Here is a 27,479-nt window from a genome sequence, read left to right as displayed (position 1 = left end):
GATGCACTTCTAGATGGATTCTGTGGTTGATGCAGAAGTCCCAGAGACTGAGTGCCTCTTGGCAGAGGGCTGAGGATCCTGCTCCTCCTTGTCTGTTGATGTAGAACATTGAAGTTATATTGTCCATCAAGACTTCTGACCACTCTGCCCAACACGTAAAGCAAGAAGACCACGCATGCCCTGCTCAGCGTCCTGAGCAATTTGACTTTTATGTGTAGCATCATTTCCTCTGGGGACCACATACCCTGGGTCTGGAGAATGCCGAGGTGTGCCCCCAAGCCAAGGTCTGAGGCATCTGAAACCAACTCGACTGATTGAGGAGTGCTGACAAAGTGAACTCCTTCCAGGACTTTCCCAGGGTTGGTCCACCATCACAGAGATGTAAGTATCATTGCAGGAATGGTAACGACCTTCTTCAGGTGGTCTCTCTGGACTGGGAGGAGACCATCACCAGCCATTGCTGCAGGGGTTGCATCCAGAGTCTGGTGTGGCGCACCACATATGTACACGCTGCCATATGACACAGGAGGCGCAGGAAAACTCTGGCCATGGTCAGGGGAAATGCAGAGACTTCTGCAATGAGGTTTGTCAATGCCCTGAAACTCTCCAGCAGCAGGAATGCCCTGGCATAGGTCAAGTCGAGCACCGCTCCGATGAACCCTATCCTCTGTTCCAGAACTAACAGGGATGTTTTGTCATTTACCAACAGGCCGTGGTGACAGCAAGTGGCTAACAGCATAGCAACCTCCCTTTGGACCTGGAGCTGCCTCTTACTAGCCAGTCGTTGAGGTATGGGTTGATCTGGACACCCTGACATCTGAGGTAAGCAACCCCACTGACATTCACTTGGTAAATACCTATGGTGCTGTCACTATCAGGGCTGGCTCCAGGCACCAGCTAAGGAAGCAGGTGCTTGAGGTGGCCAATACAAAGGGGCGGCACCTCGCCCACTATTGGACCGACTGTCTGGGTCTTTGGCTGTTAATTCAGCAGTGGGTCCCTCAGTCCCTCTTTCTTTGGGCTGCTGCAGAAGAGGAAGAGATGGAGTGAAGGACTCGCTGCCGAAGAATGGAGTGGCATGATTGAGCTGCTGCTGAAGTGCTGATGATCGGCGTTTTTTTTTTTCTTGCAACTTGGGGCGGCAGAAAACCTGGAGCCAGCCCTGGTCGCTAGGCCAAATGGGAGGACTGCAAATTGATAGTGGTTGAAACCTACCATAAACTGGAGGAAGTGTCTGTGCCCTTTGAAGATGGCGATGTGAAAGTACTCATCCTTCAGATCGAGGGCAGCGTACCAGTCTCTTGGATCCAGGGAGGGGATGATGGAGGCCGTGGAGACCATGAGGAACTTCTGCTTCTCTAGGAAGCAGTTCAAGTCTCACAGGTCCAGGATAGGTCACAGACCACTCTTGGCTTTGGGATTAAAAAGTAACAGGAATAGAATCCCTTGCTCCTGTACTCCAGAGGAACAACCTCCATCTGCAGTAACCCCTCTACCTCATGCACAAGAAGACTTTCGTGAGAAGGGTCCCTGAAAAGGGATAGGGTGGGGGGGGGGGAAGGGATAGAAAGCAACTGAAGGGTGTAACCCTGCACCACTGTACTGAGGACCCATCGGTCCAATGCTATAGATGCCCATGCAGGGAGAAAAGGAGGAAGGTGGCTGGTGGGCTGAGATCAACTGAGAAGCCTGTGAAGGCTGTTGGTGAGGATGCCACTAGTAGCCTCTGGGTTTCTTATCGGGAGGCTTCTGGCAAGGGGGGATCCCCTGCCCCTGAGGCTACTGTGGCTTGAACTGCTTGTGGGCAGGGCTCGGAACATACAGGCCCAACATTTGAAGGGTCATGCAAGAGTCCTTGATGCCATGGAGCTTATTGTCCGTCTGTTCCACGGACAGGGCTTGCTCATCGAAGGAAAGGGCTTGCATCTGCTGCTGAGCCTCTGTGGAAAAGCCAGAGAGGAGCAGCCAGGATGCCCGGTGCATAGTGATGGTTGAGGCCATGGTTTGGGTGGTAGTGTCCGCCACATCCGACACCGCCTGGAGTATTGCCCTGGACGCAGTCGTGCCTTCCTCCATGATTGCCCGGAGCACCTTTTTAGAAGCCTCAGGGAGGGAGCCCTCAAACTTGGCCATGGCTTGCCACATGCTAAAGTCATAGCATCCAAGGAAGCCACAAACCGGGGGTGGGGGGGGAAGGGCCACCAAAGCCATTCCCCTATGGATACCACTGAGGGAAAAAACTTCTTGCACCAGTGCATGTGGCTCGCGCACACACGTACATTGAATGGACATGAGCAAGCACTCGAAGAACTGGAACTTCCACCCAAAGAATTAGCAAGATCCAGACCCGCTGGCTAATTCTAGGAGTTCAATCATGCTTGTGGCTGTCCTTAGATATGTGTCCCTCTTCCTCAGCCCAAACTCCTGCTACTAGGCAGGAACAATCTTATGTCTGTTCAGCAGCACTCCCATTGATACAGGAGAAGCAGATACCTCCTGTTCTCCCTTTCCTGCCCACTGCTCTCATAAAGACACAGACAGCTATTGGTTGCTGCTCTAATAAATCAAGTTCACTTTCTGAACAGGAAGAGTCATTCTTTTCTGACAGACAGCGTCAACTGGTAATAGGAGCAGTCAGAGCAACAGTAATTTTTGTATCCTAAAGAGAGAAACTAAGTTTGTTCATTGAGTAGGATGAATGTTATTGATCAAGGGGAAACCAGAGATGAAAAAGCAAAGCAATGATGTATGAGACATGCAACGAAAGGTCTGTCAATGCTTTCATTGTCCAGTCCCTGCCCCAACACCTCATTTTTCAGGATCTTTAGGCGCCTGTACTTATTCTCCTTAGACAGAAGTGGGGAGTTCAAACTGCTGCAAAAGTGATCTGAATCGCCCCCCCCCTAATCTTCAAAAACAACAAGGAGTCTGGTGGCACCTTAAAGACCAACAAATTTATTTGGGCATAAGCTTTCTTGGGTAAAAAAAAAATCTAATCTTCATTTATCAACTCCACAAAGCATTTGGCTCAATTGGCAATTTGTACATCAGTGAAAACTAGGGCTGGAAGAGCACAGGGAGTGCCAAAAGTGAGCAATAGGATGTAGTAGCAGAGCTAGAGCAGGATAAACTTGAATCATACCTTTGACTTGTGAAAGTGAGGGATTAATAGCATTGGCTCTAGGACTGATTCCACTCACATTCAAAATAAAATGTAACCCAGACTGGAATTTGGTATACATATGCTTATTATCTGAGTCAGCTACACACATTTAAATGTGCAAGAAACGTATGCACAAGTTAGCGCGTAATAAGCTATTTGTACATGCTGTCATGGCAAATACATAGCATTGCACAAAAAGGCAAAATGTCTTGCTTAAAGTCTCCCAGAATATCAGGGGAGAGGGAAGAATAGAGCCCAGGTCCAAAGTCTGACACTCCAGTGGGCCACACTACTTTGTACAGCCATATGTAAGTAGTATATCAGCATGTGTGCACCCTCGCTAAGCACTGTGTCCAGCAGCCATGTAAACACAAAGCATGCCTAGAAAACTTCCCCTGTTTGAGTTTCTTCCACTTCCTGAACCAGACAACAAGACACCAGGCCAGCTTCATCTCTTTGTGCAACTCCTTTGATTTCCTGAATTTCACCCCAATATTTTAACTGGGGCCTTAAACTCAGATACATAGGAAGAACAAATGAAGTCATATGTGGGGTGGGATATTCGGAACAGTACTGTAAAGGTTAGTGCCTTCTCCTAGGGCCAAATCCTGTTCATTTTAGTGAGTCAGAGGAACGGGCAAAAAACAAACCTGAAATAAACAGAGGCAACCTTGCCAACTTTTGGACATGCAAATGGACACATTTTAATTTGGATGACTCAGATGCTAAGAAAGGTGAATTCTAGCTGACTAGATGCCTTGACACATGCAGATGGGAAAAGTGTGTGAGGAGACCATTGTTAAACTATCTTACTTAACTTACTTAACCACGCACAGCAAAAAATTCACTTAATAGCATAGGAAATATCTAGTCATTTTAGCATATTTGTTTCACAGGTGAGGTTGGTTGAATTGCTCCAGCTTTGTCAGCTGATACACCACAATAAAACATGATACTAGATAGAACATGATACGAGTGAGTCAGTCACATTCCATCCCTTAATGCGCCATAACACACTGGCTGAACAATGTTTTCCTAAGCACTCATGATGGAAAAAAAGCGTTGTTCTGAGGAAAAAGCCATTTGTTGATTTGAGGGGAAGAAAAAAACCACAACAACGCCATTCACCAAAAAGAGGCTATGGTTCAGTATTAATGTATTTTCAAAGCAAAAATCAAACCCCACCAGCCTACAACCGCAACGTGGAATATTTAAAAAAGAGATTTGTTACAGTCAGAAACCTCCCTGCAGTATTAGGCCAGTCTGCACTAGAACTGAAACCATGCTAGGCAAAATTGTATTTAAACTAGAGATGGATCAGAAGCAGAACTTCAGACTGAAACATCTTCTGAAAATGGTGGATCTTGGAATCACCTTTGGGTTTTGGATTTGGATGCCAAATAGACAAATACTTCTGCAATTCAGGAGCGGAAATTAAGCTCAGTCCTTCCCCTTGCTTTCCATATCTTCCCCACAGACCCTTGCTTTTCTAGGAAACTAAATATGCAGTCTGGCCACTTCCCCTACAGCCTGTCCAGAGGGGCTGCCAGGTCAAGAAGGCAGCCCTGAAATCCAGTGGGGCAATAGTCAACACACACAGGGGACAGTGGGGAATGGCATGACCAAATCACTTCAGTATTAACTACCATTGTGAGCTGGAGAAAAAGGCTACTAAATTGGCCTAATGTTCCTTGGAAGTGACAGCACTCCTCTCATTTCTGTACCCATAATTCAGCAGATATTCAAGAAGCAATAGCAATGCTTGCTAGTTAGCGTTCCAAGTACACCTCTACCCTGATATAACATGACCCAATATAACACAGTAAAGCAGCGGTCCAGAGGGGTGGGGTTGCGTGCTCCAGCAGATGAAAGCAAGTTCAACACCACGCAGTTTCATCTACAATGCAGTAAGATTTTTGGTTCCCGGGGACAGCGTTATATCCAGATAACAGTGTACTGCCTATCTGATGAGACAGCTGCATCAATGGACATTCCAAAAGGGGGAGCAAGTTACCTTTCCAAGGTTTATCGGCACCCGACTCCTGTGTAGTCCTCATAGTCATAACTCTATTTCCTAGGATCTCACAGGCTGGCATTTTTGACATTACCTATTTTTTGCATTAAAGAATATTTATTTTGTATGCATTGTGCTGTGACTGTCACTCACAAGCAAAGCAAGGAGATACTGGGCCAATACCTCATGTGAGCCATTTAAGGAGACTTTAGGTGCTGCAGAAGTGATGTTCCTAAGTCAGTAGGTGATGCTCTGAATCAGTAGCGAAGGAATGCCCAACAGTGTTTTTGAGGAATGGGGAGGGAACGCAGAGGGGAGAAGGGGCATGAATGGTGCCATGCTATGAGGGTATCATCTTTTGTATAAGATGTGTAAAATCAAAGCTCCTGATCATTTGTGGTTATGACAGAGCCCAATGGGTGTATTTGCAGGAGTTGAGGCATTAGCCAATGCTACAATTTCAGTCTGCCCTCTTAAATTCCCTGCAGCCTCTGAAGTTTCAGTTAGATACACCGTTCTTCACTTCCCATCCCAAATCGGTGTGGAGCATTTGTTAAATTGGTCAGTGCTGTCAATAGTTGCTGTGCTTATTTAGACAACCTCAAATTCCAACTGCAGAGTTGGAAACACTACATAAATAGCCTACACGGGAGCAATGGTTTACAACAGTGAAGAATGTTTCAGTGCCTATAACGTCCCCTGCTTGTCACTGGAGACACAGGCAGCCAACACCTTGACAATGCAAAAGGTTTCAACCAACCCACCTTTACTGCAGGTTACTCACATCAGTGTGTGTGCCCAACAGCCACAACCAGCCCGTTTCTGCTTCTTGTTAAATACAACTTTGAAAGCAGCTGCACTCTATACTAAAGGATAAAGAGCATGTTCTTTAGTACAGACAAGGTGAGGTAATATCTTTTATTGGACCAGTTTCTGCTGGGGAGAAAGACAAGCTTTTGAGCTTGGCCAGAGCTCTTCCTCAATCTGGGAAAGGAACTCTGTGTCTACTAAAGAAAACAAAGGTTCAAAGGAATGTTATCTAGTCAGAGTTATGCTTCAGGTTGGTGTACAGTACATGTCAAATATGTACTGAACCCCACAAAAACAGCTGATAAACTTGTGACTCATCAGGGGCTGCTAAAGCCAGGAGCTGTGTCTTGTTTGAATGTACATGACAGAGGGCAGGTTGTTCCCATCAAACGTCACAAGCAAAGACTCATGTACTTCATGGGACCTAAATTACGCAGAAAGAGCCTCCCATCCCCCAGCCCTCCTCCTTTGTGGCTGGCTAGAAATTCTGCATCAAATCATTTAAACTATTGCAGTTTTCTGAATTAAATAGGAAGATGAATATATATGCAATACAATAGTCCATGTCATTTTGGGATACATTAAAAGACATTTTCAGCTTTGCACATGGCAAAGACTTTCATATTTACATAATCCTAGTGTAGAAATTGGCACAGGGGAAGCAAGAAGTTTTGGCAGCTGGATGGAGACAACTGAAGCTGTTTGCAGAGCTATGGGAGACAGTTCAGGATAAGCACATCTGGAAGAAGTTCCTTCTTAAACGATTACCAGTTAAATAATTAATGTGGATGGGGACATTTTTGTGATTAGGTTTCAGAGTTAACACTGCTCCACTGAGAGGAATGGGGGCAGTTGGCTCATTTCCGTGTGGTTTCAGGATGTAATAAATATTAAATGAGGAGAGGGTGCTAAAGTCATTGATGACCAACAGGATACCTTACAAATCTGACAAAAAAAGTTAAAGATTTGTAGTAGAAAAAGGGTTAGAATGAGAAACTGAACTAAGCTCACACAGGACAACTGAATTTGCTGCAGTTTCAGACCTAGGTACCTACTCTTGTGCCCCTGTTAGGGACTGAGGTGCCCAATTTAAGCAGCCAAATCTAGACATGGAAGGCAGCTTCCTTTCCTTACCCAGTGACTCCTAAAACTAGACTGAGAATTGCAGCAAGAGCCATGAATGGAGCTTCTACATTGACTCATGGATGGTCTTGAGAAGTCACTTAAAACTGTTTCAGCTTATCTGTCAGAAAAGGAGGAGGATTCAATGCACCTAATCCCCACAACACCCTGTTTGGAAACTGTAAAGTGCCATTATTAGTTTGTTCTGTTTTCTGCCCCAATGCAAGAGTCAAAGAGAAGGTAAAAGTCAATATAGAGGAAAACATGGGAAGTAAAACTGAATAGTGCACAAAGCTATGAGATAAAAGATTGAGACTGTCTGCAGAGGATTGTGTATCAAATGATAGCACCCAAGATCTAAAATGCAGCTATCAGACTCATTTAGATTATCTATTTCTCAGCTGCAACAGGATCAGACTGGAGAAGTGCAATTAGAAAAGTAGAAACATGTCTGGGAGAAAAACACTGGCTGCTAAATGTAATAAACCAAGGCTCAGACTCAGAGACCAAATGCATGCTCCAGTTTGGTGGTGGGTATTCTGCAATCCGTGTTGGAGAGCAGGAGGGTCACAGTGGTTATGAATTTAAGAAATAGTTTGGAAAAAGGCAATGTAGAGCAATCTTCACTTTCAGTCACAGGTAGAGGATATATGTTGCATGTCTTTAGGTATCTGACTTCTCCAAAAATAGCCTTTTTCATAAGAAAAATGTGGAAGTGGCATCGGCATCTAGAAACACAGTATATTCTGAATCCACAGAAAGGTCACAAACTTTTCCTGCAAAAGGGAAGCAAGGAAGGGAGCCTCTCTAGGGGCTTATAGACTCCTAAACTTTCAGGTCAGAAGGGACCATTATGATCATCTAGTCTGACCTCCTGCACAATGCAGGCCACAGAATCTCACCCATGCACTTCAATAACAAATCCCTAACCTATGTATGAGTCCTCTGTTGACTATTGAAGTCCTCAAATTGTGGTTTGAAGATCTCAAGCTGCAGAGAATCCTCCAGCAAGTGACCTGTGCCCCATGCTGCAGAGGAAGGCGAAAAACCTCCAGGGCCTCTGCCAGTCTGCCCTGGAGGAAAATTTCTTCCTGACCCCAAATATGGGCATCAGTTAAACCCTGAGCATGTGGGCAAGACTCACCAGTCAGCCCCCAGGAAAGAATTTTCTCTAGTAACTCAGATCCCATCCCATCTAACATCCCATCACAGACCACTGGGCATACTTACCTGCTGATAATCAAAGATCAATTACCAAATTGATTGCCAAAATTAGGCTGTTCTATCATACCATCTCCTCCATAAACTTATCAAGCTTAGTCTTAAAGCCAGATGTGTCTTTTGCCCCCACTACTCCCCTTGGAAGGCTCTTCCAGAACTTCACTCCTCTAATGGTTAGAAACCTTCATTTAATTTCAAATCTAAACTTCCTAGTGTCCAGTTTATATCCATTTGTTCTTGTGTCCACATTGGTACTAAGCTTAAATATTTCCTCTCCCTCCCTAATATTTATCCCTCTGATATATTTATAAAAAGCCATCATATTCCCCCCCCCCCAACCTTCTTTTGATTAGGCTAAACAAGCCAAGCTCTTTGAGTCTCCTTTCATAAGACAGGTTTTCTATTCCTTAGATCATCTCAGTAGCCCTTCTCTAAACCTGTTCCAGTTTGGAATTCATCCTTCTTAAACATGGGAGACCAGAACTGCACACAGTATTCCAGATGAGGTCTCACCAGTGCCTTGTATAACGGTACTAACACCTCCTTATCTTTGCTGGAAATACCTCGCCTGATGCATCCTAAAACTGCATTAGGTTTTTTTACGGCCATATCACATTGGCAGCTCATAGTCATCCTGTGATCAACCAATACTCCGAGGTCCTTCTCCTCCTCCGTTACTTCCAACTGATGCGTCCCCAATTTATAACTAAAATTATTGTTATTAATCCCTAAATGCACGACCTTGCATTTTTCATTATTAAATTGCATCCTATTACTATTGCTCCAGTTTATCAGATCATCCACATCTTCCTATAGGATATCCCGGTCCTTCTCTGTGTTAGCAATACTTCCCAGCTTTGCGTCATCTGCAAACTTTATTAGCACATTCTCACTTTTTGTGCCAAGGTCGGTAATAAAAAGATTAAATAAGATTGGTCCCAAAACTGATCCCTAAGGAACTCCACTAGTAACCTCCTTCCAGCCTGACAGTTCACCTTTCAGTATGACCTGTTGTAGTCTCCCCTTTAACCAGTTCCTTATCCACCTTTCAATTTTCATATTCATCCCCATCTTTTCCAATTTAACTAATTCCCCCCCCCATGTGGAACCGTATCAAATGCCTTACTGAAATCGAGGTAAATTAGATCCACTACATTTCCTTTGTCTAAAAAAATCTTACCTTCTCAAAGAAGATCAGATTGGTTTGGCACGATCTACCTTTTGTAAAAACCATGTTGTATTTTGTCCCAGTTACCATTGACCTCAATGTCCTTAACTACTTTCTCCTTCAAATTTTTTTCCAAGACCTTACATACTACAGATGTCAAACTAACAGGCCTATAGTTACTCAGATCACTTTTTTCCCCTTTCTTAAAAATAGGAATTATGTTAGCAATTCTCCATTTGTATGGTACAACCCCTGAGTTTACCAACTCATTAAAAATTATTGCTAACAGGCTTGCAATTTCATGTGCCAGTTCCTTTAATATTCCTGGATGAAGATTATCTGGGCCCTCCGATTTTGTCCCATTAAGCTGTTCGAGTTTGGCTTCTACCTCCGACGTGGTAATATCTACCTCCATATCCTCATTCCCATTTGTCATCCTACCATTATCCCTAAGCTCCTCATTAGCCTCATTAAAGACTGAGGCAAAAAATTTGTTTAGATATTGGGCCTGCCTAGATTATCCTTAACCTCCATTCCATCCTCAGTGTTTAGCGGTCCCACTTTTGTTTTCTTCTTATTTGTATGGCTATAGAACCTTTTATAATTGGTTTTAATTCCCTTTGCAAGGTCCAACTCTACATGGCTTTTGGCCTTTCTCACTCTATCCCTACATGTTCTGACCTCAATAGGGTAGCTTTCCTTGCTAATCCCTCCCATCTTCCACTCCTTGTAGGCTTTCTGCTTTTTCTTAATCACCTCTTTGAGATACTTGCTCATCCAGCTTCCGTGGCGACAAAATAAAACTGACAGAGTCAGTATAACGAGTCTTCGCAACACTCAGCCAATTCAAAACAGGTGAACGCACAGCCGAAGGCAGGGACACTGATCGCACAACACTGGAAGTTAACTTGGGAAATATGCCCCTGCCCTGTAGCGGAAACATTTGCTGACACTGTTCTGCTACGATCAAGTGCTGTCCGATCTCCCAACTGATCTAACATCAAGCAGCCCTTGAAGCAGAGGGTGTATTGTTGGCTGAAGTCATGGGATCCACATGGCCCTGCACTGGGCAAGAAAACCACTCCTCAGGTTTAGGAAGGGCTGTGGGGTGCAGTAAGTCTTTTCGACTGCACTTAAATGCGCTCACCTTTCCTGCACTTGAGCCTGCATTTCTGCTGAAGCACAGGCAAAGCTCAGTCCTTTCAGTATTAACGCTAACCACCAAGAGCGCACGGTGACGCTCTGTACCTTGGGGAGTGTACTGTAATCCCCATATTCCTCATTTACACAGCATCGTGCTCTTACACACAAAGCATGCCTTGCCAGGTATCAAGTGAAAGGTATGATCTGCTGAAAGTCATTTCTCTATCCATATATGTGAATCATTAATGCAAATGAAGTTATGAGAATTGTGTTGTGTGGTTGTCACTAAAGCATGCTGTAAGTTGGGGGAATCAGATATTAGCCCCTCCCCTCCCCCCCCAGAGACAACAGCAAGGAAAGTAACCAACGCCCGGGTGAAGTGTCAAACAGCTCATCAGCAGCCACTGTTCAGCAAGAGAGCTACAATGCAGTGACTCACCTGCATGAGGCCACACCAGAGGAATTGCTCAACCTTGCTTGGAGACACTCAGGGATGCCCCCCAGACATGCCTGGACTTGTGTTCTACAAGCACATGAACTGAGGGTATAAAACAGACAGAGTGGACACATACTGGGCCCTTTGCCTGCTCCCACCTATGCTATCCTGCAAGCAACCAAAACCCTGAGAAGATGACAAGACTCCAACACAGGAGATAGTATACAGGACTTAAACCTGGGCCTAAGAACTGCAATATCCAGTGGGGTGAGAAAAACTGCATAATCTAGTTGCTGCCCAGTCTAATAGGGTTGAGAGTTTAGACTGTGTGCTTATATTGTATTTTGGTAACCACTCTGACTTGTTATGCTTTGACTTACAATCGCTTAAAATCTCTCTTTATAGTTAATAAATCTGTTTGGTTTGAAGCATGTCAGAGGCTCCCCTTGGGATAACAAGCTTGGTATATATCAATTTCTTTGTTAAACTGACAAACACATAAGTTTGCACTGTCCAGCGGGCATAACTGGACACTGCCAGATGGAGGTTCCTAGGGTTGTCTTGGACCAGAGATATTGGCTAGTGTCATTTGCTTGCAAGTAGCCGGGAGCAGCTTACACGCCAGAGATTGTGCGTGAACAGCCCAGAGTGGGGGTTCTCACAGCACAGTGGGTAAGGCTGGCTCCGAGTCGAGGATTGGAGAGGCCTAGTAGATCACTGGTCTAGATAACACCAGAGGGGAATGTCACGCGTGCCATGCAACTTCTTAAGAGTTAATGTGTATTCTCTCTCACTCCCACCTGCAGCGAGCAATTGAAATACTCATGAAAACTTTTCTTAAACAATGATGCAGTAACTATTGTTATCTCTTCTTTTCACCCTTCTGTTACTGTAACATACACGTGTAAGCCATTAGTACTCACCATTTGAGCAAATCTCAAAATGTGCAATGGGGAGATTTCCAAAGACAAAAAAAAATCCCCAAATGGAACAATTTTCAAAATCCCACAGAATAGCTGAATTCAAAGTAACCCTGTGGTGTCAATATGAATGCCATGCTTACAGCAGGTGCATTTCCATCAGAATGAACTCGACGATGTTTCTAGTTTTAGCAGTGTTCACTATTTTAAGTCTAGGGAATCTTTGGAAAGGAAACTAAAACTAGAATTAACGTTGTGTTCCCACTGTAGCATGTCTACCATATGTACAAATATACGGTATATTGTTAATCTTTGCTAAAGAAACCATTCCTCATGGGTACTTGACTGTCTTGTGACTGTATAGCCTCCATTTTCTTTAATACACTGAAGCTTAATTTAGACATAGCCAACTGATGTCAGAGCAAGACTATTTTTTATAGTTAAAAATGACAAAGAGTAAAGAGAATTGTCTTTATTTTTAAATATTAGTAACACTGCACAAAACAATTAAGTGGTACTTATAAGTGACAAACAAAAACTGTTCTCAATCTTAAATTTCAGATAAACCTAATTTAAGTACCCTAACAATCTGCATACGGTTACATTTTCCTAATGCTAGCATTATATGCTAAACCATCCAAATATTGTAGATTACCAAGATTTCTTATATTTTAACAGTCACTCTAGAGCAGCAGATTTTACTTTTCTGTTTAGCATCTTCCTTACATCATTGTGTGCATTGCTACATTTTGTAAATATCAAGGATGAGTGAATTTCTCCAGGAAATCTGGGTTTCCAACAGTGCCAGTTTTAAGTCAGTTACATCATCAACATACTAGCAAAAAGAGCAGAGACAAAAGAACAAAACAAACATGGTTGATAATTACAATTCATAGGTTAAAGAGAAAAGGCAACCTACTGGCAAGGAACATGCAGGGAAGTAGTTAAGACAATAGAAAGATTCTACTTAGTGCTCGATTAAAAGGTTAGGAGAAGCAGTGTGTCATGCACATGAAACAATTATGGGAAGCAACGAAGTAATATTGCCAGACTCAACATATTTCTTTTAAAAGTGAAGAAAATGTTTCCAAACTAAAAAGTTTAGTCCTGCAATATAACTAATGTAAATATACTTTCCTCATGTGTGACTGACATTCTAGATAAATATTTCTGCAAAGAATTACTTGGTAGAATCATATGGAACCTGAAAAACATTCAGGATCTGAAATCCACTCAGCAGAAACCAAGTGTAAATTTAAAACAACAACATTTAGATAATTTGTCTGGAGAGACTTGGTAGAAATTGAAAATGATGAAAAACACAAGGAATGATTTCACTCAGTGACTCACCGGGAGTCTACATGCATAATGAATCAGTATGAATATTTACAGGAGACCAGAATCACACTGGCTTTCTTAAATCACCAGATGTAACCTCACAATGCAACACGTGACAGCATATTTAATCATAACAGAAATTTTTCTGCCTAAGTTACAAAAAAGTTAACATAAAACGCAATTATGAAGTTTGCATAATTACTAGATAGTTTCTTAAAGCTAGTTTCTAAAGGCTTAGTTCTACTCCCACTGAAGCCAACGGGAAAGCGGATCAAGGTTTAACTCAGATATGTTAACAGGCCTGAGGATACCAGGAGAAGTAGACATAAAGAGACATTGTTATAACCCCTTATATCCTAGAGGAAAACACTAGATTACAGTAGATCTAGTTGCTGGGAAGGAAGTAGTAAGTGATTCTGCAAGATTTTCCAAATTTCAAAATACAATGCACCTCTAACCAAGATCAGCCTACTTTGAAGTCCCTAATCTGACTGGCAAAAAAGCCACTCTGTGCTGCTAACGAGTAATAGTGCAATTTTAGTGTAGTTTTAAATATGAATCATCTTCCTTACTAACAGTGTATACAATCAAAAAAAAAATATACACAAAAAAGTGTGCTCAAATATAACAACATATGGTGTCATTGTAAAGGTATTGAGTATCGGAGGAGTCCGTTTTAGTAATTTCCTTTGGTTGGCTTCTTCTTCTTCTGTTCCTCTCTCTGCTTCTGCTTCCTTCTCTTGCTGCCTTCTTTGTGTCCTGAGGAGATATGGCTTGTAAAACACAGTTCATAATATTCAATTGACTTTTCCTTTATAAATGCACACACGTTTTCTGAATGGTTTAGATATTCTTTCAAAAGACCTGGTCTAATTTGGTTTGTTTCTTTAGTGACCACTAAATCTAATACAAAGCTAGGAAAGAAAAAGCTTCGATAGCTTTGAAGTTTGGAAAGATATGAAAACATGCACCAAAGAACTTCAAAGCCATTCAGGAAGAGCCTCAAAAATAAAGATAACTTACAAAAGGGACACAAATAAATAAGCCTAGAGCATATGCAGACAGTGCTATTGCCTGTTCCCAGCATTTGAAGTTGCCATAGTGAAGTTGCCACTGTCTTCCTCATTCTAAGGACAGAAAATGATCTTGAGTAAAAATGATATGCAAAATATTAACATTTAGTGGAGCCCACTGTGTGTGCCGAACATCAGCCTGCGCATGCTTTATCAGCTAATTAAACTAAGTGGATTTATATTGTAAAAGCCTTGTGCAAGAGAACAAGGATTAAATATCAGGACTAAGCTACTTATAAACTCAAGTAACTATCTAGCTCCACTTGAGGGGGGCATATGCAAATGAAGTCTTTATTTTTGCAGCGCCTAATATGCTTTTTCCTTGGTTCTCCATCAGGTCATGTAATCACACTGCAAAAGCAGCCCCAGCCATTATATCAGCTAGGACGGAAAATTATTTGGCCACACTTCCACCAACTAGGAAAAAAAGGGCAGCCAATCAGACTGGATCAAAAAGACCAAGCAGGACAGCACCCCCTAGATGTTAGTGCCTGGGAGGACTGCCCTGCTTGCCTACCCCTAGAACCGCACTGGCGCACTCTCATGCATTTAAGAGAGATGTGAAAACCAGAGTCGTGTATCAGAACCCACCTCTTCTTCTCAAACTCTGGGTAAAATGGAACTGTCCACCCAGGCTTTTGTTGTGTACAACTCACCATAGAAAACAGAACCATCTTAATTCAAGTCTAATTAATTCTAATCTGAAATAAGGCCAATAGATTTAGACTGATATCTGTCTACAATTCCCTTAAAGATCTGCTACGCAAAGCTTTAAGAAAAAGATCACGCTTCTAACTCAGCAATGCTGTGTCACTGAGGAGCATGGTCCGGTGGACGGGGCAGACAAAACAGATAAAGTCTCACAACTACATATCAGATATAGGGCTGTAGAGGGAGAGTGGGATAAATAGGATAAAGGACCAGATTGGGAATGTGGAGATCTATTATGATCCTGATTTTGCTAGTTACCTGCTATGTAATCATGAGCACATCACTTCGCTTCTAAATCCACTTCTCTCATCTGTAAAGGGTGGATAATGATACTTCCCTACCGATGTAAGTACTTTGAGGTCAACTGATTAAAAACACTAGGAAAGAGCTACATATTAACCATCGTGCTTTACAATCTCTGTGGGCTCTACCCTTGAGTCCTCTCATAAGCAGAATGCCTATTTAAATCAATGGGAGTTTTGCCCACCTCACAACTGCAGTACTTCAGGGAAAGTTTCCAGCTTCAGGTCAGCAGAACTATATGGTATCCTTTTGGGTCAATTTCACTTCAGGAACAAGCAAACAGCTTTTGAATTCACTGGAGTTGAATCTATTTATGCCAATGGTGTATTTCTTCCTTGGCTATTATTTCAGCTCCTATACTGCGTGCAGCAGCATTATTTGATAATTTATGCTTAGTAACCATAGGGTTTAAGAAACTGTGCTCCTTATTTAATAGTTCAGCCATGGGCTATTAGCCTGGGCAAGTTAAAGAGAAAACCAGTTTTGCTGTTTAAGGATGAGAAAAAACAGCAGTGTTCTGAGTGTAATTTGTGGAGATGTTGACAAAGCTTTTCCTATTCAAACGCATCATACCACCTTAGTGTCCACAGATGCTGCCCTGAGACAGAGGTTATTGAACATGTGCTTACTAAGAACGAAGCACCATCAACACTTTGCGTCATGTATTAAAGTAGTTCACTCTGAAAGTCAAGCCCCTTCACCAACTGCACTTGACCTACAATTGGAAAAACTCCTTGAGTTGTCTTATATCTGAATGCAACAGACCAGATGAATCTTATCTCAGAAGGGCACTAGCAGCCCCCTTGGAATAGGGAAGAGAAGACAATGCAGAATAAGGTGGTCAGGTGAAGAATCTCCTATAAAAAAGAATCAGTTAGCAATGGGCTGAATTTACAGGATTTTTCCTTTTAGTCAGAAAAGCAATATCAGTACCATAATCAGCCACTCCAAACTAGTCAGTTTAATGACTATGTTAGCAATTATATTCAGAAAGGAACCATTACAGCCTAATGATTTACGCCCTTATTCTCATTTTCCCTTCACAAAAGTCTTAGTAACTCTGAAGAGGCTTTTACAGACAGGTGACACTGCTTCTGAAGTTGATATTTCACTAGATGGGTTAAAAAAAACACAAACACTCAAAAACATAGAAAGGAACCCTATATCACTTAACCAGGATGCAGATAATCTAATCTAAGTTAATTTGTTGTATATGGACACAATATGCTTCATTATGTAAATCAATGACCAAAACTAACACTAAAATGTTAGAATAGAGACTAAGGAACTGGGAGACAGCAAGAACTCTGACCAGTCTCTGGAATGATCTCTCATGGGAAACAGTGACACATTTAAAACTAGACTGCCAACACTACAATAAAGGACCATTCCTGGAAAGACAGGACTAATGGGTCTTCATTTCTAAGCTTGTGATGAAGAAGTCCTTCCTCCCCGTCAAAGTGGGCCAGAATCTCTGCTGGGATAAATCAGCATAGCTCCACAGATAGTGGTGCTATGGTGATTTACACCGGCAGAGAATCTGACCCAAACAGGTTGAGTAACTCAGCCCTTTAACTCTTATATTAATAGTCCCACAGATCTTCACAACTGAAGCATATCTAGTAATCTTCAATGGTATGCAAGATTGTTTTCCATTGACTTTGGGGGCAAAGTTATTTGAATGACCAAGCAGCAGAATTTAACAGCAGGCAGGCAGATTACAAATCGTGGTGAGATAATGACACTGCTGCTTCATTAACATTAATATTTGATTTGAAATACTTTTCTCTGGAGAGTCAGAGACACTCGGTGGCCAACAAAATGAGAAGTCACATTGAAGATTTGGTGAACTGGCTCAGGGTTTTTACAGTCTCTCTTTAGCCAAACAGTGTTTGTTTTGGGAGGGTTGGGGGGAAAAGAGGGGTTTGGGGGAGGAGAGGAGAGTGAATTCTCACATCCAGAAATGACCATGGTACCTTTCTAAAGGTTAGGTATTGCAGCGCAGAGATTACGTATGGATAGGGAGGCTGTAAAGAAGGTTTATCAGAGCTTCACAAAGCCTCAATATGCAGAAAATAGGCCCATTTAAAGACAGATGGCAGACACTAACTATGCACTTTCTTGCTTTTGTTGACTCCTGTAACAAACAGTCAGGTGAAGCAGTCCAGGCAATGTAACCATCTGGAACTGTGACCCATTTCTAGAACCTGAAACCTTGGTTCCATGCCACTACCTCCTCACCTGCCCTTTCTACGTCATGCCCCCTTCTTGAACGCCCCCTTCTCCACAAAGCTTCCACCTAATGGAAGGCTTCAAAAGACTGAATGCAGTTTTATCCTTAAAAAGCCCACTGAAGTAAAACTGAAGCTATATGACTGAACAACTCCCCCGATCAGGGATCAATAAATCTGGCAGCCTCTACGCTGGGTCCAAGGCTGCCCCTTACTTTAGTTTTTCCCAGTGCTCTGGGTCCTCCATTTAAATGGTCTTCAGAGCACACAATGTTTCTGAATCTCCAGAAGGCATGAGACAGATGTATTTAGTCTAGGGCTTCAAAGCACATCACACCCTTGAGAAGCAACAAAGAGGGAGGTATGGACAGAGTGTATACCTAAATATACTAGTGCCCTGCAGAAAGCACTACTACCCAGCTCCTCTGCTCTTTCCTCTATCATCCTGATAGAATCAGGTCAGGAGAAAGGCAAAAGTGGGAGGTGCTGAATCCTTTGCTCTGCTAGGACAGCAGAATGGTGGGATGGTGAGAGCAGCCGCATTCCCTCTCCCCTTGACCCACAGAGAGGAGAATAAGCCAAGTAGATTGGCAGGCAGCAATGAGGAACAATGCACTCAGCAGGCTGGTTTCATTGCCTGTAAGTAGCACAAAGTGCATACCCTAGAACAGCTTCTCTACCTCTTCCTGCCCCCCTAACCCATTGTAGTCAGCAGCAAAGAACACATCCTGATCTTTTTACATTGGCTTTATCTTGGGGGGCGGGGGACAACAGGGACAGGGGATGGATGTGAATCAATCTTTCCTCAGCTCCAGGTTGGCAGCATTGCTCCCTGGCTGCTGCTACAGCCTGCTTGAAGTATGGTGGCAGCTGCTCTCCTGTGTAGGCAGAGGGTGGGAAGGCTGGCCAATGATTCAGTCACTGGCTCACTGCCTCTAGTCCCAGAGAGAGATACATTTAAGTACGGCTCTCAGACTTTCATGAGGTTGGAATCCCCCTGCATAAAATCTCCCCATGAAGGGAAACAGCAGTGGCTCAGTTCTGCACATAGGGCTTCCTAGGGTGACATACAATTTCACCCACTAATTCCTGCCCCAAGTCCATAACTTTGTTGAGCTATAGTGTATCATTTAGGAAAACAACAATCTTTATTCAAAAAGACTTCAACTGATAGTGAATACACTTCATGCCTCAGTAAGTTGTTTCAATTGTTCACTACCCTCACTGCTCAAATGCTGCACCTTATTTGTAACCTGCGTTTACATAGCTTCATCCTCCAGTCATTTGAAGTAATTTAGCTTCACTTTCAAGTTAAATAGGCTTTTAAGGAAAGGCGGGGGGGGGGGGGGGGGGGGGAGAAACAAACCATCTATTTAGGCCTTCCCTTTACATTGTTCACCAAGCTACATGTTACCTACTTGTTTAGTCAGCCAAGCAGAATTGCCATGAAAACATAAGGACCTAAGCAAAGTCTACTTGCCTGCCTTTTGCAATGATACTGCTAATGAAGAAACCCTGAAATTTATTTTTAAACTCACCCTGGGCAAGCAAAAGCTTGCAAGGCTATGCAGCTTAGGAAGCCCTACACCAAAGAAGTGACTCACCAACATAGCTCTCTCCATGGCAACAGTTGTACAGGGGGATGCAACCTTCATGAGAACAGTGCCTGAAAGCAGCGCTCTGAGCCCAGGCCAGGAGGCAGCAAGCCAGTGATTAATCCACTTGCCAATTTTCCCACCCTCTGACCACAGAGGGGTGCAGCTGCTACCATATCACATGCAGTCTAGCAGTGGCTGGGGAGTATTTATTCAGCTCTACCCCTCTACCCAGCTCTATCCCAAAGATTCCTTGGGTTAGGTCTCCATTCCCACCTTCTTCCCTACCCTCCCAAAAAACCCAGCAACTCCTGCCAAACATTTTTCCATCCATTGTACAGACAAATGATAATACCTTGGCAAATTAGAGAGTAATGAATTGGAGGTAACCAACATTATTTGGTTATTTTACTACTTAGTAACATAATTCATGATATTTACAAAGACAGACCGCATTGTGGATACAGTAAATTCTAATAGCTTGACTTCTCAGCTGAGGAATCCGTGCCAGAATTAGTTCAAGATTAGTTAAGCTAGGTTTTTTAAAATGCTTTCCTTTTCAATAATGCCAGCAGATGAAAATGGGTGTCAAGTAATGAACGGATTAGGGTTTAAGATATAGGTTAATACAGGAAACTATCACTCAAAAGGGAAACACACAAATCTTGCCGTATTAATTTACAATTTAAGAACTTTTAATTTATATGTACTATTTACACACTATTTTTAACAATATAACATTTAAACCACTTCACTACGCAACTAAGCTTTTTAAAGTTCAAACTCAGATATACCTGGAAAGTATCTGGACTTCACAAATAGCAAATGAACTTGTTCTAGTTATAGAACTGTTTGAGGTAAATGTGGTTTCAACATGGATTTCTGTATTCTAAAAGGCAGCTAAGCCATCTATCCACTAAAAATCATTAGTAATGTGAGATTTAACACATTTCTGTAGGAAGGCAACATGAAGCTGATAAAAATGTGAACACAGATTCGTTCTATCCCAAAACCTTTAACCCAAATTAGGTTCTGTTTGTGTGACAAATTGTCCCACTGAATGGGAAACTCTCACTTAATTTCTCCTAAACACACTTATCAGGGACTTTTTTTTTTTAAATTTGCAACAGTCTTGCACGACGGCCACAAATTTAATCTCACTTTTGAAGAGGGTTGGAAATTATTTGGCTTCTTCAACAAAAATAGTTAAATTATTTTACCTTAATCTTATTTCAGGTGTTGTGCTGCAGCAGCGGTTCTTAAACTGTGGTCTGTGTCCCACTGGTGGCCTATGGACATTTGTGGGTGGTCACATTGTGCTAGCTTCCCCTCCTCGTTTCAAAGCCGATTGATGTCAACGGTAAAACTCTCATTGACTTCAATGGGCTTTGGATCAGGCTCTAAAAGACGCCAATAGTACATTAGATAGTTGCTCTCACAGAAGAATGTTAAGAAATTGATGCAGCTGCCACAATGATATTGGGGTCCCAGCCAGAGTGGAGGTCATCTGCATAATCAAGGATGTGAGGGGCAGCAGGTGCACAGAGTCCACTTCCTATCGTAAAGGCTCATTATGCAGAGTTTATAACCTAGCAGTAAGAAATGCATTCTTGGCTTAAACTTCAATTGCAAAAAAAAAGTCTTGATGGAGAAGGGAGGGAGCTTCTTGTGTTTTTTGAACTTTGAATCCTATCATGTATACCTACAAAACAGCTTCTTCAGCAATCATAGTCTGCCAGGGGAACAAGCAGTAGCTATAAAATACTTACAGAATGACAGTGAAGTCCTGACCCCACTGAAGTCACTGGCAAAACTTACTTTAATTGGTCAGGATTCCCCTCCCACCCCAAGTCCTTCCATCTGTTGAATAAACATGAAAAAAGTGGCAAGGGATTATATGAGAGATGAGAAGATTCTGTACAGCAGACAGTGACCTATAGTTACATTAGTCACGTTTAGGTATGCGTGCACTTACACTTCAGACTTACTTTAATTACAGCCTAATGGACATAGGGGTGTGAAAAGATTTGCAACTAAAAACTTTATGTAAATGGTGTTAAGGTTGCAACAAGGAAATTCAAATGTGTCAGAAACTTGGGTACTGCCTAGAAAGTGTTCAATTCCCATTCCAGTGAGAGGAAATGGAATCTAAATTCCCTCAAAGGTCAGATCTAGGGTTTGGAGGTCAAACACAGGAACAGCCACACAGTTCAAATCCAGATCTTCAGCTCCAGGGTTTGGTTCAAACTAATCCCTAGAAGAGTTTTTGCTACATCATATATACACATGAAAAGGTCTGATTCTGCAGTCCCAGGGACTACAGGATGAGGAAAAGAAGGTTTCTCAAACATTCGCTCATTTCTGCTGATTTCCCAATCTAAAGTAATTCTGTGTTTGACATCTCTTGAGCTGTGGTGCAAGAATGTCACAAGCAGAGGATCATAGGTGGAGAAACAGCAGGTGCTAAGGAACCCAAGATAGGTGCCTTTTGTCCTTCAGCGTTGATGAGCAAGGAAATAGGGTTGATAAATAGAAATATTCCCGCCAATGTTTTTGGTATTTTTAGGGAGTCATCACCTTCTCTACTAGGCCCTATTCAACTTCATTTGCTCCTTAAAGCAGAACTCCTGCTGAAAGCTACGGCAGCGGGCCTACTTCACTATTGCTGAAAAAAACCCTTCATTTTGGCCACTAAAATCTCCTGTCCTTGCGTATGCAAATCTCAAGCTAACTATAATAGGGGTTTTGCCATATATTGTGTTGAGGACCACAGGACCAAGTTCTATGCATGGCCAAGGACTTGCTATTCAGACAAACTGAAGTAGTCAAATGGATTGTTGTCGTCCAAGCTACCAAACGTATTGTAGCCATAAGTATTACAGGAGGCAAGAATACAGTGGGATCTAATCAGATCTAGAATTTGATGGATGACAGGATCACATGGTCAAAATTACGGCAAAAAGTATCCATGGCAATTGTTGGGCTTCCTTATTTACCTCTGGAGGTTGCTCAGCTCTCAGAACTAGAAATCAAGATGCACAATCCGTGCAAAGCACCTTTGGTATATTCATGCTACAACTGGAAGCAAGCCTCCTAGACTGGGTAGACAGACCTGTGCTAGCTTCGTTCATGATAGCATACTAAAAATAGCAGTGTGGATGTTGCAGTGCTGGTGGAGACTCAGGCTAGCCACTCAAACTCAAACCTAGGGAGCTGGAGAGCCTGAGCCACAATGGTCACACTGCTACTCTTAGCACGCTAGTGCAAGTCTGTCTAGCTGGGCTGCACCGTAGACTTCGGCCTCAAGGAATTCCCACTTCCAGAAACAATATTCAGTTGCTGAAGTCTGGACTTATTTCCATTTGGGGGAAGGAAAACCAAGCAGTTTATTTAAATAAATATGACAGCACATTGATTAGTTAAGGACCTCCCTGTCTTTAAAGGCAAGAAGTATGGATATTATTTCTGAGTGCATTACTTTTTGCTCACACCTACAGGGTCATACTCACCCCCCTTTGGAGGATGTGCCATATACAGCCAGGGCATTTGTGAATCTAGACTGAATTGCAGAGCACAGCTAGTACAGAATGAAAGCCCACAAGCTGGCATTCGTTACCTGCTAGCATTAAGTTAGTATACAGCAATGCTTTCTTTCTTGGGTTTTTGATTCTCTCTCTTGACTAACTGAGTCATTTTCTGTACATTTCTCATTAACCTTTATGTGCACACCTGATGTATATAAAGGGGTCTCCAAGTTGCTTGTAACCCGAGCTCTATCTTGTTCTTCCACCTCATCGTTATGATAGGCATGTTTGGGGAAAGCGGCAGGCTTGTGGGACTTCGGGAGGCGGATATTGGTAGACTGGAAAGGTAGGGCCTGTTGTCCTCTACGGCTGCACTCCTCAGCAAGAGCTTCCTCATCTGCCACACCTGAAAAGCAGACAAGTCAAGAGAAATGAGCTGGAAGCACATCAAGGCTTTAGCTTAACCTGAAACAACTGGAAATCAGGCTGGAAGTCAGGAACAGTAAGTTACACTCTGGTACTGACAGACTGCCTGTAGCCTTGAGCAAGCCATTTAAACTCTTCATGCCTCAGTTTATCCATGGTAAAGACAGGGATAACACTCTCTACCACTCACTCATGTTACTGTCCTCTGAGCTACTGCATAAAGTCTGGGAATGTCCCCCTGTCCCCCTAGAATCTTACCACAGTGAATCCACCCTGCCAGAAGTTACCCTGCCAGATTCTGGTGGAAAATCAAGATGCTCGTGCCCAAGCAGCAGAGCACCCAAGCTGAGCCCCACCATACTGATCAAGGGCCTTTTCCTGGTTTCCCTTGCTGCAGCTGAAAAAGCCATCCCACTATAGCTCTGATTGAGGCCTCCACAGAAGAAGTAAGCACTGCAACACAGAGAAGCGCTGTCTACTGCCAAGAGGCAAAGAGTCCAGTTAGGCTGACTCCAGGGATGAGGGAAGAGGATGAATTTGGTTCTCAGGAGGGAAGGAAGAGAGTTGAGATTCTGAAACTGAAGAAAGAAAAGTAGGGAAGGAGGAAATAAGGTTGAAGAGAAAAAGGGGGAGAGAAAGAGCATGCACGCACACACAAGAAGAGAAGAAACCAAACATGATGGAAATAATATTAAGAGTTCAGGAAAATATAGAAGAAAAGGTCGTACCACTGTGGGAGTTCAATTGAGTTTGCCTGGCTGCACTAGCTGTGACAATAGCAATACAATAAAGCAGAGAATTCAGCCCCTTCTGCTGGAGCTACCATATCAAAACAACATTCAGAGTAAAAACACACACTGAAAAGGAACACAGTACTGAGGGAGGAAAAAAACCTCAAACAGGAACAGGAGTAAAAAGGCACAGAGAAGCTAAAATCTATAATGGGAAAGAAAACTGAAGACCTGAATAATAGTTAGTTATACATTAGGAGAAATACTAAAGGAAAAGTGGGAAATGAATAGGAGACAAAGGAGCTTTTTTTTTTTTAATTAATCCAATTATTTTATCACTTAATATTTGAGGAAATGTGGCGTCATTTTATATGCATCATTCTGTAAGTTTTTTCCCACACTATTTCATGCATCTGCTGCATAGGGATGGGTGTGTTGCATTAGTTCATGTCTGGGAAATGCTTTGAAGATGGAAAAGCACTATGTAATTCATTAAGCAACAGTAATCCAAGGTCAGTTGTTATCTAGTTACCTAAGCAACTCTTGTGTGCTTTAAAACAGTGCTGGGATACTTACACATGGAAGGATTATTGTTTTATTTTTAAAGGTTGTTGTACATGGAGTATTATATTTTAGGGATCAGGAAAAGGAGATGGGGTATAATTTTTTACTTGTTCACAGGACAATTCATCTCTCAGCCACATGAAGTAATTAAAATCCTACAAGTCGCAGATGTGTTTATCGTACTTGTATTTGAGTGAATTTAGCTTGACAGCAGTTTTGAACACACTCTTGACTATAACCTGGTGTATTATAGAGGTGGCAAAACTGATTGTCTATGCTGTACAATGTTTTGGTTAGGCCTTGGCCTCTTTCATAGATTTTACTGTCAAACCTCCCCCTATTTGAAAGGCACAAGCAAGAGGGAGAGACAGAAGAGAAGTTCTGTAAAAAAAGCCAGACATTTCCACATGAAGGTGCAACCTGGCTGTGCTTGTTATATTGACTTTAAGATAACACAGTTGGCAAGCTGTTCCCTAACATTCTCCTGTGCTGTCAACAGGAGATCCCCAGCAGCATGACTTCACCCAACATGCAATGGCCTCGATCCCACATGGAGCAGAGTACCTTCAGCTGCCATTGCTATGGAAAGCAGCTGACAGTGCTCTGCACTGTGCACAATCAAAGCCAAGGAACAAACATTAGTTTCTCCTGCAGGAAGCTAAAGATTGGAATTAGAGTCCTTGTGAAGGGTTTCACGTCAACGCTATCATTTGAGATGTTGTCTATGCAGCACTTGGCACAGGTACTTCTTACACATGTATCAATCTCATTACACCAGGTTTGTTAAGAGGAATCCTTTTAAAAAATGGTAAGAACAGAAATCAGACTCAGTGGAAAAGTCCAATGTACCAATTAAGCTATCATGGCATATCAAGGGAGTTGATTTCCTAACAAATTACTTTGCAAGCTCTGTAAGAGATTCTTCCCCTCCTACAGGAACACAGGCTGCACAACTCTCCCTTTGATGAACATCAAAGTTCTCTGGTGCACTTTTATAGTTTATATCTGAAAGCAGATGCACATTTGTAATGTGTATTAGCCATTAGTTGTAGGAGTTATGTTTGTACCCCTTTCAGGAAAGGCTGCTTTATACCAGCTGAAATGAAAATGGACACTATTGTAAACACTGGGGTAGATGTTAAATTACCTACCTATATGCTACACAAACATGGACACACTGAATTCACTGAACTAGTCCAGCTAGGTTCCTGTCACACCCAGAATTCTACAGTTTTGACTAAAACTACCGAGTCCTTGTGGGACCTTAGAGACTAACAAATGTATTTGGGCATAAGCTTTTGTGGGCTAGAACTTACTTCATCAGATGTCCATGAAAGCTTATGCCCAAATACATTTGTTAGTCTTTAAGGTCCCACAAGGACTCTTTGCTGTTTTTGCTGATACAGACTAACACGGCTACCACTCTGAACAGGGGCGGCTCCAGGCCCGAGCATGCCAAGTGCGTGCTTGGGGTGGAATGCCGCGGGGAGCGCTCTGCCGGAGGGTCTGCTGGTCCTGCGGCTTCGGTGGAGCATCCGCAGGCATGCCTGCGGGACCAGTGACCAGCAGGACGCCCTCTGCGGTGTGCTGCCATGCATGGGGCGGCGAAATGGCTAGAGCCGCCCCTGACTCAAACAGTTTTGACTTTTATTCAGTCAGTCAATATGAAGGAAGAGTTTGAAAGAGCCAGAATTCAGAGTACTGTAATCTCACAACCCCAGGAGCACACTCCTCAGCATGGTTTGGTGCTCAGCCTCTTACACTCTAAACCCCTATCCAGCAGTTACCCTCCCTTCTTTCTGCATCTGGGTGTGTCATATAGATACTCCAGGAACTAGCAACAGCACTAAAAACACACCTAAGAAAGCAGCAGCAGAAAAGTCCTCTTGGGTCCAGGCTTATAAAGTGACATTTTACACATTAAAAAGTTTTATTTTAAGTGGACTAAAGTACTCTGAAAGATGCCAAATGCCCTCAACTCCCATTGAATTCAATTACATTCTCAGCAAGAGATAGGCTACAGCTGTCTGGCTTCTATTGAATTTCATGGCAGATGCTCTTCCTGTTAGACCTCAGTTGTACCAAGTGCTGAAGGATGGTCTTTAGTTAAAACCGTAGACTAGGATCCAGGAAATCTGGGTTTAATCCCTGGCTGTGCCAGACTGTGTGACCTTGGGCAAGTCACTTTGTGCCACCAGTCCCCATCTCTAAAATTCTCTTTATCCTTATCATTTAGAATAAGCAATTTGGGAAGGACCATCTTCAAAGAGAACACTGACTAGCCCTTGAAAGTCTTTGGTTAGTACTTCTAGGTGCTATTCTGTGATACAAAACATTAGGCGATTTCTCTGGTACTTATTTGGGCTAGGGAAAACTATATAGCCATGTCTTGGGCACGTGAGTATGCTACTGCAAACTGCCGCAGGCCCACTGAAGCCAGCTGATTTGTCAGCCATGCTAGTTCCTGTGTACCAAAAGTTGTACACAAAGCTTTTTAACACCTGGTCTGCCAAAATCAAGTCACCCATACAAGACCAGTTTCACTCTGTCTGGGGCGTATCCGAGTGATGCAGCTGCACCTGAAGCACAAAAAGGCTTAGTGTGCAGTGGAAAAACAATATGAAATATTTAGGCATTGTCAGCAAAGAGCAAAGCCAGCAAAGGATGTTTCCAAACTAGCTCAAGTCCATCTCTTGCCTAGAAGGGGACAGCAATCCACACTAAAAACAGTACAGCTCTGTGATATGGAACACAGCAATACAGCACCTGTTATAAATACGGAAATAAATACTTTTAACTTAAGTCCTGCGTACTATCCTGGAATTAAGGTTCCCTCAAGGAATTTTGATTAGTCTCATACATTCTCTCCAGTGAAGGAACTACACCCCTCTGGAAATAGTAATCTTAAACCTAGTTTTGTGAGCGCTTTTTTGCAAGAAATTGCATTTCCTTATATAGTGCCTTGTGTAACGCCGCCTAGGGACAC

The 27,479-nt window shown here is 42.7% G+C and overlaps 1 protein-coding gene across 2 annotated transcripts in view; it reads right to left on the bottom strand.

Moving 5' to 3' along the window:
• Nucleotides 1-12,454: 12,454 nt before the first annotated feature.
• DNAJB6 (DnaJ heat shock protein family (Hsp40) member B6) overlaps nt 12,455-27,479 on the bottom strand; it is a 92,783-nt gene continuing 77,758 nt past the window's right edge. For both annotated transcript variants that reach the window (XM_050942274.1, XM_050942275.1), the window contains exons 9-10: nt 22,978-23,178; nt 12,455-14,094 (exon numbers count right to left, since the gene is read on the bottom strand). In XM_050942274.1, the coding sequence (XP_050798231.1) occupies nt 14,012-14,094; nt 22,978-23,178 (284 nt within the window). In that variant the 3' untranslated portion in view covers nt 12,455-14,011. The remainder of the gene's footprint in view (nt 14,095-22,977; nt 23,179-27,479) is intronic.

Source organism: Gopherus flavomarginatus, chromosome 2 (assembly GCF_025201925.1).
Source record: "Gopherus flavomarginatus isolate rGopFla2 chromosome 2, rGopFla2.mat.asm, whole genome shotgun sequence".
Classification (NCBI taxonomy): domain Eukaryota; kingdom Metazoa; phylum Chordata; order Testudines; family Testudinidae; genus Gopherus; species Gopherus flavomarginatus.
Note: the sequence above shows the minus strand (reverse complement) of the source record. Positions and strands in the feature narration are given on the sequence as shown.